General features: G+C 35.2%; 1 protein-coding gene across 1 annotated transcript in view; it reads right to left on the minus strand.

Moving 5' to 3' along the window:
* IMPG1 (interphotoreceptor matrix proteoglycan 1) overlaps positions 1-18,685 on the minus strand; it is a 194,373-nt gene that overhangs the window by 122,373 nt on the left and 53,315 nt on the right. The window contains exons 5-7 of the mRNA XM_056814722.1: positions 9,400-9,470; positions 6,256-6,356; positions 4,381-4,536 (exon numbers count right to left, since the gene is read on the minus strand). Of these exons, the coding sequence (XP_056670700.1) occupies positions 4,381-4,536; positions 6,256-6,356; positions 9,400-9,470 (328 nt within the window). The remainder of the gene's footprint in view (positions 1-4,380; positions 4,537-6,255; positions 6,357-9,399; positions 9,471-18,685) is intronic.

Here is an 18,685-nt window from a genome sequence, read left to right on the forward strand (position 1 = left end):
TCTGAGGTTATTTCTCCTCTGCTGAATTGTTTTCTTTTCTTTTGTTGTTTTTGCATATTGTCTCTTCACCCCATCAGAATGTGAGCTCCTTTCAGGCAAAGAATGTGTTTTTCTTTTTCTTTTCATGGCTAACCTTTAGCCCAGTGCCTAGCACATACAAAATGCTTAAGAAATATTGGGTAACTGACTCATTCCCTGCCTCTCAAAATCTCATGTCTGGAAGGTGCTTCAAGATTATCTAGTCTAACTGAATAGTCCCCTGAATAGGGATTATCTCTATAATATAATTTATATAAAAAATATATATAGTATAAATTTATTCAATATAGTCATCTAGTTTGACTTGAACGCTAATAAAGATGGATCATAGCCTCCCAAGGCAGCCCATTCTACTCTTGAACAGTACTTTTTCAAGAAAGTTTTTGGTCTACAAGAAGACTAAAATTCCCTCTTCACCTTGATTCATCATTCCTAATTGTGCTCTCTTGGGGCTTAGTAGAAAAAATCAAATACCTCTTTTAGGAACAGCTTTTTGATAACTAAAGATCATCTTCTCCCTTAACATAAGCCATGAATGCGAGTTCTTTTACTATCCTGTTTGCCTTTGTCTGAACATTCTAGTTTATCAATGTCCTTCATAAAATAAGGTGTACAGAGCTGAGTACAATACAGTTGATGTGGGGTTGATGGACAATAGTACCAGTGGGAGCTCTAGCTCTAGCTCTGGAAGATAATAATCCTCTCTTCAACACACATCTCAAATACCACCTTCTACATGAAGCCATTCCTGAGCCTCAAATGCTAGTATTCTCTCTCCTTATAATACAAAACCCTGGAATTTATTTTCCTCATCCTTATGCTGTATATACTTAACTATATCTTTGTGATCTCCCCTATTAAGTTCCTTGCATATAGGAATTATTTTATTCACTGTATTTGTATCTCCATAACTGAACACAGTTCCTGACACATTGTGGCCATTTAATAAATTCTTCTTGATTGAGCATCATTTCCATTTCCATATATTCACTAACTATCCCTTCAGGAATGAATGATTCAAACTCTCTCTCCCCTACTCTTTTGCAGGAGTGTGTGTGTGTGTGTGTGTGTGTGTGTGTGTGTGTGTGTTTGTAGGGGGTCCTCATGTGTGGAATATTATATATAGTGTCAAATTTTTTGATATATTGTTCAGTGTTTCTGATATTTTTTTCTTTTTCTTCTTTTAGTTCTCTTTTCCTTAAAAATTCTATGTTGGGGGATGCAGCTGGGTAGCTCAGTGTATTGAGAGCTAGGGCTAGAGATGGGAGGTCTTAGGTTCAAATCTGGTCTAAGATACTTCCTTGCTATGTGACCTTGGGCAAGTCACTTAATCCCTATTGTTGAGCCCTTACCCTTTCTTCTTTAGAACAAATTTGATTCTAAGACAGAAGGTAAGGGTTTAAAAAAATTCTATGTTATAAAGGGTGGCTCTATGGGAAGGGGGAATGGGAGGAACATAATAAGAAATTTAGGTGATATAAAATATAATAATAAATTTATTTTGAAAAGTAATACATCCTAAATTTATGCCAGGAATGGAAGTTAAGCTCTCTGCTTATGCTTTTCAGTCTCCATTATCTTCCCTGTCCTTTTCCATGTCCTTCTCCAGTCTTCCATTATCCCTGAAGACAAAAAGCATCAGCAATCACACCTCTCCATTCTTTCAGACTCCTAGGATATTATTCTTCTAAGTTAGGTTACTTGAACTCATCCAGGGTAGCACAATGCTCTCTTACTCTATCTGAACTTATTTTGGCTAGTGATTTCCTCTTAGCCGTTTTCATTCTGTTTTTTCCAGGCCAGAGGTTATTGTCTTCACCCAGGAAAACAGAAGCAGTGAAAGAGTACAACAGTTCTGCTTTCTCTTTGGAGAGTTATTCTCTTTTCTTCCAGCCCAAAGTGATTGGTCCTGTCCCTTCTTTGATCTTCTTCAATAGAAGCAATACATTCTCCAGCCCCTTGCAACCCTTTCTCCTATTCTTAGCTTTCATCATTAGTGTCAACTCATTTTGAGCTTTAATGCTGCTGATACTATGGTTAGAATATGGTGCCATACTTGCTATTTATTTTCTATTCACTGTCCTAGCATCTATCTTTTATACATGTCTTTAAAAACATCCAAGTTGGTTAATGAGTTCTCTATGCATCCTAAGATTTTCTGTTCTTGAGAGCTTATCATCCATCCCTCCTGTGCTGACTTCTGTAGAATTTAATTGATGTGATTCTACCTATACTATTTCAGAATGCTATGAAATCTACTTTCCCCAAAACCATGTGTTTGAAACCATGCCCAGCTTTCCTGTCTTCTAACATAACATTCTAAAATGGAGTGGTCACTTTCTCCCAAGCTTCTCATCATTTACACCCCAGAAAAGAGTTTCTCTTTCTTGGTGAGAAGCAGATCCCAAATATAATTTTTCCTTGTTATTTTTTCTACTTTTTAAAGAATAAGTTTATAATTAAGATCATTCAAGCAATTAATAACTGCTTCAGTATCCCTCAGCAGGGAGGCATCAACTATCATTCCTCCTCTTTCTCTCACCTTTATTTGATAAACTATCATAGAACTATGATCTTTGGATCCAAATTATCATTCTATGCAGGACAAGCAGCTGTTTCTTATTCTCTAGGCTGAACCTCATATCTTTTTCTTAGTTACAAGGACTCAGCAGTTCTATTTCTCTGTGTATCCTATTCCCATTCATACCTCTTGACACATTTCTTCAAATTCTTTTTTCTCTGTTTTTAAAGCCACACACATATATCATACACACATATGTATATAGACACATATTTATGCGTATATGTGGCTTAAAGATATTTTATTTTCTCTGATAACCAAAGAAGTACATAAACAATAGTATATACAAATATGTATATAAACACACATATGTTTGTGGTTTAAAGAATATGGAGAGGTGGAGGGTGGAGGACAGGGATGGCTCAGAATTGTGATTTCTTCAGTGTAAGGCATTCCCAGTGTGGAAATTCTCTGCATCACTGCAGGTCAACAATTTACTTCAAATGTATGGTCCAAGAAAGTTATTTGGATGCTGAGAGGGCCAATAATGTCCATGGACACACAACTACTATGTATCAGATCTTGGAGTCATGTCTTGAAGACTTTAAGTTAGTATGACATGTTGCTTCTATTATTCCCATTTGGTAATGAGTAAAACAGAGAGAAATATTTCTGCTTCTCAATTACCACACAGAAAACAAGACTGTAAACGAGGCTGTAAGATACATCAAACTGAATGGGAAGAATATAATAGAATATGGCTAAACAGAACAAGGAAGACAACTTAAGTCTGTGGCGTGTTAGTATCTCCCCTAGGTTAAACTTTGGGCATGTTTATTCAACTGGATGCATATTCAACTAACTGTAATTATGATTATGTACTTATTTCTCTATTTTTGGAGAACAAGTATATTTTCTTATTTTTCTTCATGGATTATTTCCTCCCTCCTTTCTAGGAATAATTTTATTCTTAGAATAAGAAAGCTGCTCTTTAAGCCCTCCCACTTTATCCTTAAGTAAGGAAAGTAGTTGAATTTAACAAATGATTACTTGGGAATATTTTTGGAAGGAAAACAAACATACATACAAACATACTTATGTACAAACATACAACCTGACTCCTTTCTACCTTTCCAGTCTTTGTACTCCCTTTTTCTTACTTGATTATTTAGTGACACTAGACTTTTCCCAGTTTTTGTCATAGATTGTTCCATCTCTCAACTCTATACTTTCATGGTTATTACCCAAACCAGGAATGTTCTCCTTCCTCATTTCTACTTCTTAGCTTTCCAGGTTTGCTTCAAATCTCAGTTAAAGTCCCGTGTCCACAAGAAATCTTTCCTCTACCCTCTTAATCTTACATAGTATTCTCTATGAGATTGTCTCAAATTTATCATGATCTATATCTATAACTTCTTTAAACATAGTTGTTTGCATATTGCCTCCATCATAAGACTATGAAATTCTTGAAGGTAGATACTGTTGATAACTCCAGTACTTGTTGATTTGATAATAAAGCCCCAAATCCTGGAGAGATTCTGACTGGTTGTAGTGTTCCTATTTATAAATCTGTGTGGACCCCACCCCCATACTTCTTCCATTAACTTGGAATAGTTTTCAAATAAAATTATTTAATTTCTTATAATAATAGAACATTGAATTTTTTCAACTCGTTCCTTCCAACTTTTGGGAACATTTTATACTAGGTTTATGGTAAAAATCAATTCCTCTAATTGTTAAGTTATATTTTTAGTCAAAAGAGATCAGACTTGTGATTATTCAAAATAAGTATACATCCAGTAAGGGATGAACTAACTTACCTGATGCTGAAATTTTGCTGCTAGTTCCTGGTAATGTGGGGACTCTGGGTCATTCAACTCTGCCTTAAACTTCTGATTTGCCAGGTTGACACTAAATTCTAACATCTCTTCCAGTGGTCTCTCTGATATGATATTAGTGACTTCAGTTTCTATATCCTGAGTTAAAAAAAGATATTGATTATGTTTAAAAAAAGCTAAAAGCAAATTCTTTGGGAAGGATCTAAAAATTGGCCTGGTTAGAAAAATATAATTATTCTAGAAACTGCAGTGAATTTAGAGATGGAATTCTGTGGAATAAAAAGGATTTGGGAGTAAATTTGGATTAAAATTTTTTAATTAGAATCTTTAGGGAATGGTATAATTTGTCTGTGATTGAAAGCTAAAGAGGGATTTATCTATTCCCTTTGTAGAAATGAGTATGGTTATGAGTAGTTTAGGACTTTATCCAAACTATTTGACAATGATATGATGATTATTACATTGGACCAAAGCACAATTGAATAAGAGTTATTATGATTATCCAATCAGTACCAAAGGGAAACCTGGACATAAGACTGTTCATGCATGAACTTCACATCAAAATTGGCCCTAAAGCACCATCAAGTCAGAAGTTGGTTTAAATGTACTTTCAGGGGGAATGACATATTTGGGTCACAACTGGAAGTTTGGGCTGGAGATCTAAAAATAGTAGCACAGCTCCGAGCAAGTAGGTCTGCCTTTTGCTTCCCCAAAGGCTCTATTAATTGTCTTTCTCATTGCCCTTTGGATCAGGAACTAGCATGGTTCCCTCACTGCTTTATGCTCTTATTAGCTTCCTAGGGCACAGAGCAAGACAGGGATTGGGTCTTAAGTGTGTGGCATTGAAGACTGGTCAGCAGCCTTTGGAATGATGACTTTTGGAGAGATGACTTTGATAGCCACACTGTATTTCCTTGGATGCTTAAGGATTCTGTAAAGGTGTTTGTTGAAGCAATAACCATGATTACACTGGATTTATGATTTAATCTGGAAAGGTCTGGAAGACCTTTTTAAAAAACCTGGAAAATTGGTTACATGTGGGTAGAACATGGAAGCAGTACTTTAGTTTTTCCAGTGGAATCAATCAGTTAATCAACAGTATTAAGTGTCTACGATGTGCTAAGCTCCTGTATACCCAGGTTAGGATCTGGATTATTGTTGTTTAGTCACTTCAGTTGTGTCTAACTCTTTGTGGCCCCATTTTTTTTGGGGGGGCAGATCCTGGAATGGTTGCCATTTGCTTCTTCAGCTCATTTTTTTTTACAGATGAGGAAACTATGGTAAATGAGGCTAAGTGATTTGTCCAGAGTCATACAGCTAAAACGGATTTGAACTCAAGAAGATGAGTCTTCCTGACACAGAGCCTGGTTCTCTAGTCATGATGCCATTTAGCTGCCAGGTTCTGGGTATACTCATACAAAAATAAAATTGGAAGATAGAAAATAATAAGGTTTTCAAACCAATTCATCCCTGTGATGAAATGTAGCCCTCGCTAAGTGTTCTGGGATGTCTCAGGAGACTAAAAGGAGATCTCTTAGATCTCAGGCATGTTGACTATGTTTATGGTACCGTGATGAGATTGGTGTGGGGTTTATCAGTCAAAATTTCAATACTAGGATCATATTATAGTGAACATGCTTCATATTCTGCCTCTATGTTCTTTCCTTTTTAAACCAAGTAAAGCAAAAAAAAAAAACAACATAATTTATAATTAGGGAACAGAACAAAATCTTCCCATTTTAATTGAGGGGATTAATAAGCAACACTAATAGCTATGAATGCCAATCTATTTTTTTTTCTCTAAAGCACTGAAAGCATGCAAATGAACAGTTAGACAGGATATCAGGACATCCTCACCTTCACAGGAGTCTTTGTGTCATTGAAAAGTTTGTTGAGAAGTGAGCCATTAGGAGTGGATATGAAGGGAGGTAGAGAGAAACTAGCAGCACCTGCTGAGACTTCAAAAAAATCACACACATGAACACACTAGAAGAGAGCTTAAATTAGAACAAGGGCAAAAGTTCATGGAGTCTCCCTGTCAGTCCAATACCCACTGATGGTAAGTGCATTTTCAACCCATTAAAAAAAAAAGATAACATCAGCATATTCCTGAGTTAAAATGTGGCTCCAAGTTTTCCTTCATTGAAATTCTCCTTTCTTTCTCCTGGAGTTTGAGTTTAATAGTCCTTGGGATATATATTGGAAGATAACTTTGTTTAATAAGGGCAAATTAATTTCTCTTTTTTCTGAATATTGAATGGAGGCACATACTAATAATAATATGAAATTGATTCCTCAGAAATATTTGTTTGAATGTTATCTATGATTTTTGATTTTGATAGAAGAAGTAACTTTGGTTGCTCTATCATTCAGTGAGTCAAGGAGCTGGACCTTGGACCCCACCTACTCTAGAGCCTGTTACCTAAAAATCATTCCTGACATGCAAAAATCTTTCTTTGTTTTTAAGATCTTCCAAAGAGGAGAGATTCAGGGCTTTCTGACAGCCAAGAAAAATCATCATATGTAGGAAAACAAGTGTGTTCTGTTTCATTGTGTGAAATGCATACAGTAAAACCTTGTTTATCTGAAAAGTTCTAAAAATAGAGTATTTCAGTTTATAGATTTTTTGGGTTAACTCGGTTAACCAGAAAGCCATTTCATTTTCAAAACTTGTTGTTGAAAATTTCTAGATTTAGTAAGAATAATATCAGACCAAAATTGAATCTGTCTTCCTTTGTTGAGGATCCTATAGCTCCTGAGGGAACCTTATTCTGCAGACCAATAATCAGTGAACTGTACCACATGTGGAACTATAGACGCTTGGACTGAGTACTGATCCATGTAGACAAACAAAAGAAGCACTAACTCTAGGCAACATTGTAAATTAAGTGATTCCTCCCCCTTCCCCAGTAGACTCAGATGCCTTCTCTTTTTACTCTTTCTTTTTCTTCTTTTGTCAACATGGGTCTTTCCCCCCTCATTCCTATATGAGATACCTGGTTTCTCTGTGGCTCCATCTGCACTATGCAAATGTATTGTAGGAAAGGACATGATGAACTCATTCACACTAGGGTGTAAATGATTCAAGGAAAGACTTACCTAAGATCACAGAACTAGCATGTGTTAATGGTAGCACTGGAACTCATCTTTCTGAAGCTAAGATCAGACCTCCTAAGACATGTACATGCATGCATAAAAATGCCTTTAGCTACTGTCTCATTTTTCTATTTTCCTTTGAGTTTGAATTTAAATTGAAAATTGAAAGCCTTAATATTTAAAAAATGAATTTCAGTGCCTGTGAAATCAAGTGATAGCAGAGGTTCCCTACTATGCCTTATGATTAGGCAAATCCAAGATTCTATAATTTATGAGGAGTTGCTGATGTGCGTCAGGGGAAGGAGCCTTTTTACCAGGAATTCCCTAAACAGTGAAATCACAAAGCCCAGTCCCTATCACCAAATTTTTATATATACATGCATATATATATACTTCTGTGCACCCATGTATATTCATGTTTATTAATAATTCTCAATATTTGCTCTCCATCTGCCAGTCTTTCAGAATCCTCTCCATCCCTGGTATTCATGGAAAAACAAGGTTGAGTCTTAGGACATAGGATGAACTTCATTCTTATTAGTCTAGGACCACTAGGGAAGTAGTTTGAAGGATTGGTAAATGTGCAGCTCATAATATCCATATAAACATATGTGCAAATATGCATTAAAATATGCATTGTGGGAGATACCTCCAGTGATGCTTGTCAGCAACTTCTCTGTAATCTACCATCTAAGAGAACTGCCTGAAGACCTTGAAGGGTTAACTGACTGGTCCATGGTCACAGAGGCAGTACTATGCCAGAGGAAGGACTGGAGCTCAGGTCTTTGTGACTCTCAGACTCTTGGGTCACACACACACATACACATATACAAATAAATCAATCCATATGTACATTTATAAATATATGTATATATATATAAACATGTATGTGCATATTCATAGTAGGGAGAAAAGATGACATTTGCTTCTCAGAATTAGCTAAATGGGAAAGAGTGAATATAAAAAAAGTTGAATTTGACTTTCTACAAATGGTATTAAAGATGTTAATAGTAGATTCAACTTTTGTGACTGACAAAAATGCCTCTAAAGTTTAAATGTTCAACTTTTCAAGGTAGGGATCTCAATTATGTTCCGATGATGACTTTTAATTTTAATTTTAACAAAATTAAGAATCAGTTCTCTTCTAATACTATTTATGGGAATGAAGTATGATATTAGAGGTCAATGTTCATTGGACTGCTAGTGTGTAGCTATTTCCTTCTAACACTATCAGGGGAGAAACTTTTAAGGAATGTATTTTACAAAGTTATATTTTCATGATTGACATTGAGCTGGTACAGTAGCTACATTATTATATCAGGTCAAAAATATAAGCTGGTCAACATATTAAACTTGCTGGCTCATGCTATAAAAAGACTTAAAATAAAGAAGGATCCTAAAGTATGGTTATTATTTTTTAATGAACTTCTATTCAATTGTAGGATGAAGAGGAAATTAAGGCAATTATTAGGACAATCTCGGTGAAATGGGTGAATATTTACAAAAATATAAATTTCCTAGATTAACAAAAGAGGAAATAGAATTCTTAAACAATCCCATATCAGAAAAAGAAATTGAAGAAGCCATCAAGGAATTCTCTAAGAAAAAATCCCTGGAGCCAAGCAGATTCACAAGTGAATTCTATCAAACATTTAAAGAATAACTAATCTCAACATTATGCAAACTCTTTGGTCAACATTCTAACACACACACACACACACACATACACATATACATATATATACAAAATACTCAATTTCTGGCTTGTTTACCACTAAAAGGTGATTTCTCTTATTTATGGATTTCTACAAAGGATTATTTTGAAAATGTCATATTTTATGATAATTTGGTTATAAAATATAAAATATTAGGGATGTAATGTTTTAAGAAAGAATCTAACATTACCTGTAGGAATCATAGGGATTTCATCAGACTTTTTACTTTCCATTGTCTTCTCTGTAGGAATGTCATCTCTTCTAGAAACAAAAATAGAAACGAAAGACATAACAATTAATAGGCACTGGATGGCAGTAGTGGGAATAGATTGAAAATCTGTTTCTAAGTTAAATTATGTTTTAAATTCAAGACCTCCATTTTTAAGAAGAGTATTTTGAATCAAACTTGAGAGTGCAGCACAGTTATCACTGACCTTCAGTAAAATAGTGGTCAGAAAAGTTGGTCCATTTTTCCAACTTGGTACATATTAATATGATGGGAGAACTTGAGTGTCTGATTTATTGTATTTTTATTCCAAGTACCTAGCATAGTGTCTGGCATATCACAGGTACTTAGTAAATGCTTGTAAATTGAATGATTTTCAGGTAACAGTATGCTTTAAGGATTCATGTTTTAACATTTGGACTATTCCCTTCAGGTAACATTTACCCCAATTTTTCCATGTTTAACACAGTGACTTTAGCTAGATTAAAAAAAATCTACATGCAATATTATGGCCCTTTACTTCTATGTGTTTTTTTCCTCTGATGTTAGGGGATTTATTATATTAAATGAAAAGCAGGTACATCACAATTTTTCCATTTCCTCAGTTAGAAAAAAAATTCTTCAAATTTAGGAGATTTAGCTTTCTGCCTTAATTCATGTTCATATTTATATCTAATAACCCCCTGCTTCTTTATGTTTGAGGCAAAATTCAGTTTACCAAAAAAGGTTTGGGTAAATAAACATCAAATTTGATAGATAGGTGTGGGGAGAAGAAGTCTGAGAAAGAAGACACCTTTTTTTCTTGGAATTTTCCTCAGACCTTGAGAAAGTAGATTTAATAGATGTCAGTCTGAGACTTCTGATCTTAGATACCTACCTATAGATCCTAAGGCTGCTCTCAGTTGCTCCTTTCTTAACTTTTTATTCTCTCTTTCTCCTTTGATTTGTTAATTTATTTTAATTAAAAAATAAATTTTTAGCTTCTGTTTTAGAATAGATACTAAATATGGGTTCTAAGGCAGAAGAGCAGTAAAGGCTAGGCAATGGGGGTTATTTGACTTGATCAGGGTCAAACAGCTAGGAAGTGTCTGAGTTCAGATTTGAACCCAGGACTTCTCATCTATAGGCCTGGCTCTCAATTCACTGAGCCACCCAACTGCTCTTCTCTTTCTCCTTTTTCTGATTGCCTCTGTAATTCTGAGTCTTTACTATGTCAGATCTTGATGTTGCAAGTCCTTCCCTCATCTCATACTTGAAAAATCTCTCCTCAGTTTTTGAATTAGTTCTTCTTTTTATATAATTGCTCAGCATGTGACCAAGTTCCTCATCTAATTACACTGGCTGCACCTCATTAAAATATTTGATTGATTCCAGGAGATGTCAAGTTTTGTTTATTGTTGTTGAGATATTTCAGTTATGTCTGACTTGTGCCCTCATTTGGGGCTTTCTTGGTAAAGATACTGGAGTAATTTGCTATTTCCTTTTACAAGTCATTTTTTACATATGAAGAAATTGAGACAAATGGGGCTAAGTGACTTGTGCAGGGTCAAATAGCTAGATTTGAACTCAGGAAGATGGATCTCTCTGATTCCAGGCTCAGCACACTCTCCACATTGCCACCTACCTGCCTAAGGCATCATGCTCTTTTAGATGGTCACTTCTCAGTGGATAAGAACCATGACTTAAGATGCAACTAAACTGCACAGGAACCAAAACTTTTTCTCATGGATTTACTATGACTTGTGAACATTGCATAACAAGGTCATAAAGAACTTCTAGTTTCCTAGTTGTTTTTAAGTCATGTGAACTAAGTATCTAGAGTTGTATTCAATGTTTCTTTTATGTTATTCTTGTATAGATATAGCATCTTCATGTTTAACTAGCTAGTAAAATACTAGGACAATGTAGGTACATAATAAATAGATTTTATTTTGATTACTTTTTATAAAACAGAAAATAAGACTAAGTGGTTTAGGAACTTTTTTTCCACATGAAGAACCATCTACATATAAAATATAGTGAGCTATACAGTCATTGCACTGATTTTTTTTTTAGAACAGAATAAAATCAAGACCAAATCAAAAGTAATATAATGAGAGGATATGTCACGCTATTAAAATCGCTTCACCCAGACCTATTAAAAAGCATAAGAATGTTGAAAAAATGGAAAAGGACAAGGAATAAATGCTAACACAGAATACTACCACTTCTCAAAGAATAACCAGTATAAATCAGTCACCACAATGAAAATGCCAAAGAAAATTAGAAAAGATCTCAGGCAGCAAACAGTAGATTTCCTAGCCAAACAAAAGAAACTTTTTAGGCAGCAGTGGTTTAGAACATAAACCAATCTGTAAAAATTTAATGCTTAGGATAACAAAAGCTTAAAAGCAATATTATGTCATAAAATAAAAATACAACATTTACTTATGAAACTGAAAGGAGGATCACTGAAAAAAATGGGAAAAGTTTCTGCCAAGATTTCTCTAATAAATTCTTTCTTTGAGGAATTGATTCTTAAAGAATCAGAAAGAGTCAGGAATTCTCTCTCTCCTCATCTTTTGCTTCTGGATTCCATGATTTCCTTCAGGTCCTAGCTAATAATATAACTTTCTTTAAAAAGCCTTTCCCAGAAATATTGTTTGAAAAATGACTTGTGTATATTTACCTCCAGAGAAAAAATGGATAAATAAAAATAAGTAAGATACAGTTTTATGTCTTTTTATCAAATGATGCCATCTCTAATGGAGGGAGGGAAGGAAAACAGGTAGTTAAATGGGTATTTTAATGCAACAAGCAAACAAAAAGAAAAAAAGAAAAAAGTCTTTCCTCATCTTCCTAAATTATAGTGCCTTCTCCTGATTATCTTCAACTTATCCCATTATGTATCTACTTTGTACAGAGTTCTTTGCATGTTGTCCTAATCAGACTATAGATCTTTGTGAGCAGGGTTTAAAAAAATCTTACTTTACATCTTAGAATCAATAACAAATACTGGTTTGAATGCAAAAGGGGTGCAAGGGCTAGACAATTGTAATTAAGTGATTTGCTCAGGGTCACAAAGCCAGAACATGTCTGAGGTTAGATTTGAATCCAGAACCTCCTGCCTCTAGGCCTGACTCTCTATGCACTAAACCACTTAGTTTCTCCTAGGGACTTTTATTTTTTGCCTTTATTTATATCCCCAGCTGTGAACTGATAAAACCATTCTGGAGAGCAATTTGGAACCATGGTCAAAGGGTCATCATAATGTGTATACCCTTTAATACAGCAATAGCATTTTATATTTGGATACCAAAGAGATAAAAATAGGGGAATATGACCTACTTGGAATATTTATAATAGTTGTTTTTGTGGTGGCAGAGAATTGGAAACTGAGTGATATACATCAATTGGTGGATGACTGAACAAATTATGGGATATGCTTGTAATGGAATACTGTTGTTTGATAATTAATGATGAATAGGATGATAATAAAAAACATCTGAAAAGACATATAAAGTGATGCAAAGTGAAGTGAGTTGGATGAGGAGAATGTTATATACAATAACAGTAAGAAAGTGTGATGATTAACTGTAAATAACTATAATCAGCAATTCAAGGATCCAAGACAACTTCAAGAGACTCATGATGAAAAAAATCTGTCCACCACCATAGAAGGATGTGGAGTCTGAATACAGTCTGTTTTAACTATATTTTGCTTTTGTTATCTTGAAATTTGATAATTATGCTATATATTCATTTATTCACATCATTAAAATCCAATATCCAAGCACAGATCTCTAGGGCATTCCACTGGTGACTTCTTTTCAAGTCTACATCAAACTATTAATGACTAATTTTTGAGTCTACTCAGCCAGTTCTAAATTACACTTAGTTTTTTAGAACACATCCCTCTGATTTTCTACAAGAACACCATGATGCATTTTATCAAAAAATTTTGCTTAAATTTAAGTCACCTGGTTCTATAATATCCCTTTAACTAGTAACTTTCTCCAAAAAGGAAAAAAAAGTGAGAATTAAGGTTAGGGTATCATGACTTGGTTTTGATAAGCTTATGATTTTCCTTTTTGATCATTGCTTCCCTTCCTAAATATTCACAAATTTTCTCTTTTGTAATTTCTTCTAGAATTTCCCCAGAAATTAAAGTCAAGCTCCTTGGCCTATAGTTTGTAAACTCTTTTCTCTTCCCTTTTTTGAAAATGGATAGCATTTGTTCTTCAATCCTGTGACACTTTTCCTATTCTCTATTATCTTTCAAAAAATACTGAGAGTGGTTCAGTCAATTGACATAATTCATCTAGGCCAGTTGACTTGAATTCAATAAGGACAGCAAGATATCCTTGTTATCTAAATATAAACACATATATGTATATATGTACATACTGTAGGGGTTAAAATTAATATGGTTTGACTAAATATAAGATAATGTGGTCTCTGATATTATAACTCAAGTCAAAAATGACTTTTTTATTTAGCAGCTTTATTTACAAAAAAAGAGGGAAAGAGTAAAGTAGAGAAATGTGAAAAAGAGTAGAGTAAGCAGTCTAGCTTATCACCCTAAATGTTTCTCCAGTGCCTGGCTCAACTCAGGCAGGGCTAATTAGCCCTCTACCAGACGACCCTCAACTGCAGGACTGTTTAGCCAGAGGATCTGGTGGTGAATAACTACATGGACTCCTCCTGAAACAAATCTCTCCAGAAGCCAGCCACTCACCCACATTGTAGTCTAAAGGGGGAAGATCCAAGGTCAGTCTTACCAAATGCTAGAGTACTAAGTCCATGGTGGGGACGGTTCTCCAATAGCCTCCAGAGCTTCAAAAAAGCTTGAAGACCTTGTCACAGGAAGTTGTGGCCACTTTTAAAGACCCTTCTTTGCAGCACTTCCTGTTCCTCTCTCCACTTTATGGGGACCAAATATAGTCTTTATATTAACTTAGGACTGCCCAGGAGGCAGTTAGTCATTTCTGAGTTGTCACAGTTATAGCAAGTGGATTATGGACCTCCTCCACTTAGGAGTTAAGTAAGGGTGTCTTCATTTTTAGTTGATTAAATTTAAAAGTAGACAGAGGAAAGTTAATCCCATCCTCATAATACATATATATGCATCTATATGAAAGCAACCTCTTATGCCATTTTATCCTGCTTTTACATACAAAAATCATTCTATTCAGAGATATCAGAAGAATTTAATAGCTCTTTCATCTCTTAGTTACTTGTCAAACTTTACATATGAACATATAGTTTTTCCTTACAGAATACAAGTTTACTGAGTATTGACTGTGTCATTTTTGTCTGTTTTCCCAGCACAGTGCCTGGCATAAAAATACTTGGTAATTGATTGGTCTACAGTGAACAATCAATGCTTGTCTTTGAAGATGACATTGCAATGATTGACAAATGCTAGAGAACTATAGAGCACCTCAAATGAGATTCATAACCCTTCAAAAGAATGTACCTCAATTATTCACACAAGAAAAACCAAGTGGATAAAGAATTCATATTATTTAGGTGATTAAATGAATTAAATTGACATGTACTATTGATTCATCAGTAAATATATTTAGAAAAGACACTCCAGAGGGATAACGAGCCAGGTTCAGAACTGAATTGGTTGAAGAAAGTTGGCTGGATTGTATTTGGGAAATTGGATAGTGATATTAATGATACCAACTTTCTCCTTCAAACTTTGCAATTGAAAATTGATATCACACTTTATTTTATATTATTTATTAATTATTGATTGAGAATTATACCAAATCACTGGAGAAATAATCACTTACATCCTGCTAAAGACCTATGTAATCCCTAGATTTTGACTTCCTTTCTAAGTCTTGATGGTAGAGTTTGTAAGAGTTAACTTCTCTATTCCTACGGGCTACATTCTGACTACAATGATTCAAAATCTTTGAACTTTTGCTGATGATGGGGGAATGAATCAACCTAGTTATGGGATGTTTACCCTAACATGAGACTTTCCAGAGAATGTTAGTCAGATCTATGTTTTTTCCATATTGCATTGGCTTTTGGAAATCCCTTCTCTGATTCCAGCCAAATGTAAGCCCACTCTCCATCTTAGAGTTAACCAATCATAGCCTTTGTTTATTTTACATTACTGAACTATTTTTGGTAATCTATATAATCTGCTACTTTTGTCACTGTCTAAAAGAGCTACTCTAGATGTCAGATGCATCCTTGGCTACTGCAGAGCCTTGGATCTCATCTATTGGCAATTGCCAGTGATCATGCTCAGAACTTTGTACCTCAGTTTCTCTTTAACATAGGTTTTTATCAGGACAAAACAAAGACCCATCTTTTTAAGATCAATATTATTTCAATTATGGAATATTACTTTGAATCATGTCATGTCAGTCTCTGAAAGATTGAAGTTGGGAAGTGTATGGTGGGGCTGAGGCTTGTTACTGTAGAAGAACTGCTCAATAGGGGCACTAAAAAATAAATCACCAAAATTATCATTCTTTTACTTGTTTATTGTCCTTTGTCCTGGTTAGGCCACCCTTGGAATCCTGTGATGAGTGCTGGTTGTCTTGCTTTAGAAAGTATATTGATAATATTTTGACTCTAGAGAATGGCAACCAAGATGGTGAGACCACACCAAATAAAGGCCCATTAGTTTAGTTTAGTCTAGCGAAGCTTAATTTGGAAAAGAAAAGACTTTTGATGACGGTTGGGTAGGGCAGAGTAGGACATGATAGTTTTCTTCAAGAATCTGAGAGGCAGTCATAAAGGAAGATATTTATTCTGTTTGGTCCCCAAAGGACAAACCAGAAACAATGTGTTGGGCAACATCAGGCTTTGATGATGCATATCTATCAGAGATCCTCAGTCACAAACAGATCAAGTCAACTAGCATTTATTAAGTAGCTCTAATGATTAGTTTTTGGTTAGGTGGAAAGGAGAATGTGTTTGGCCAGAGGAGCATAGATTTACAGCTGAAAGGGGACTTATAGGTCATCTAGACCAAACCCCTCATTTTACAGAGGACAAAACTGAGACCAAGAGAAGTTAAATTACTTGCCCAAAGTCACCAGTAAGTAGCCAGGACAGGATTTGAACTTGGATCTTCAAACTCAAAATGCAGTATTCTTTCAACTCTCTGTAGTGTGGAGACTGGGATGAACAACATGTGCTCTCTGATCATTATGTAGGGTAGTTGTGAAAAATATGGTGAGAGCAGAAAAGTGTGGAGGGTCTTGAATGTCAGCCTAATGAGCTTGCACTTTACTGTGGGTAATATAGAGTTACTTTTAGAGTATTGAAATAGGGGCAGCTAAGTGGCTTGGTGGAGTCCTGGAGATGGGAGGTCCTGGTTTCAAATCTGGCCTCAGATACTTTCTAGCTGTTACTCACCCCAATTGTCCAGCCCTTACCACTTTTCTGCTTTAGAACTGATGGTATCCATTCTAAGACAGAACATAAGGTTAAAAAAAATAGAATGGAGGAATACTATATTGAAAGTAAAGCATATGAAGGATGAGTGGTTGGACTGGAGGTCGGAGGGTCAGTTAGAAGGCTGCTCTGCTCACGTTATGGGAGATGGTAAGGATCTGGTCTAAAATGCTGGCAAATGTGAGAAGAGGCGGGTGGACGTGAAAGATATTCAGAGAATCAGTCATGATTTATTCAGTTCCTTTTGGGTCTCCCTTATTTGTTTTTGGGATTTTCACTGTTCTAAAATGTATAGTCTTGGGTCTCTGACTTCACCTTATCTTCAAATATGTCCAACATGACTGTGGCCCATAATGCTTCTGACTACAGCTCTAATGAGATTAAAATGTACCTGAGAAGTATTTACTAAAATAAATGGAAACACAGTAAAAAACAGATAATAATGATAATAATAATAATAATAGATTTCTAAGTCGATATGGGCCCTGCAGGAATGCTTATGTATGGTTTATTGGCCCCTGCTTTTATTCAAGTTTGACATCGTTAATGTAAGATTTCATTATTTTCCTGAGATATATATATATATATATATATATATATATATATTTTAACTTTTCTTAATAACTCGATTTTTTCAATTGAATTCCAGTTTTTTTCAGATTCCAGAATCATAAGTTGGGGGGTGGGGGGACTACTGGGGCTTTGTCCCAGGGCACTGGATTGAGAGATTACTGATAGCATTCACTGTCCTTTAGCAGTGCAGGAACAACCCTGCTAAGGACCTATTTAACAAGGATAATTGATTAAAACAGGAAGATACCAAATGGCAGATACAAGTGGCCTTCTTCTTCCTACCCCTCCCCTATAACAGAGGCCTTGTACTTGGCCTGATTCTATGCTGCTTGCCCTGGGCATAGCCTGGGAATTCTCTTGGTGAAAAATTCTTAGTTCTGGCTCCCGTTGAGGTGAGAATAGACCTTAGAGCTCTACTAATTTGGTGTGAGATATGTGAATGTTTTACCGACTATAAAATAAACATCTATCTCTTAAATAATGTTCATAAAAGCTGACCTACTATTATAAACACACAAATAACTCAGTTTTACTCCATTATATCATCTTTTTTTAGAAAATGATTTTGCTTAATGGAAAAAAAAATAATCCATCAGATTTGGAGTCAGAGGGCTTAGATTCCACATTCCATTTCTACTCTTTACTCTTTTACTACTGTATTACTTTGGAAAAATCGCGTATTCTCTTTGGATGTCAGGGTTTTCATTTATAAAACCAAGGGGTTAGACTAGGTGAAGCTTAGGGTCACTTCTAGCTCAAAATCTAAAATCCTGAGTGAAGGGCGTCCAATGTGAGGGTCCCTATGTCATAGTGCAGAAAATGTTGTACTTTACATTGTTAAGCAATGGCATGGTGTGACCTTAAAATTAATATACAATATCACCAAATATTATATTTAATAAGATTTATTAATAATAACTTGAAATAAAGGAAAATAAAAAGCTAGAGTAAAGAGGGAGCTAACCCAGTTTCAGTCCTGAGAGAAAAGCACGAGATGGCGGAGTTACACACCACTTATTTACCAAAATGTGAGGACACAACATGGGAGAGAAAGGAAAGGAATCCTGGGAAATATTAAAGGAATTCTGGGGAATGTAGTCCAGGAGGGTACAACATTCTAATTATCCAATGGCAGAATAGATAAGACCTTGGACTTAGACCCAAGGAGACTTCATCAAATCTTGCCTCAGAAACTTGTTAGCTAGGTGACCCTAGAGATTTCTGGGTCTCAGTTTATTTTTCTGTTAAAAAAAGGGATTGGACACAA

This window comes from Monodelphis domestica, chromosome 2, assembly GCF_027887165.1.
Source record: "Monodelphis domestica isolate mMonDom1 chromosome 2, mMonDom1.pri, whole genome shotgun sequence".
Lineage (NCBI taxonomy): Eukaryota > Metazoa > Chordata > Mammalia > Didelphimorphia > Didelphidae > Monodelphis > Monodelphis domestica.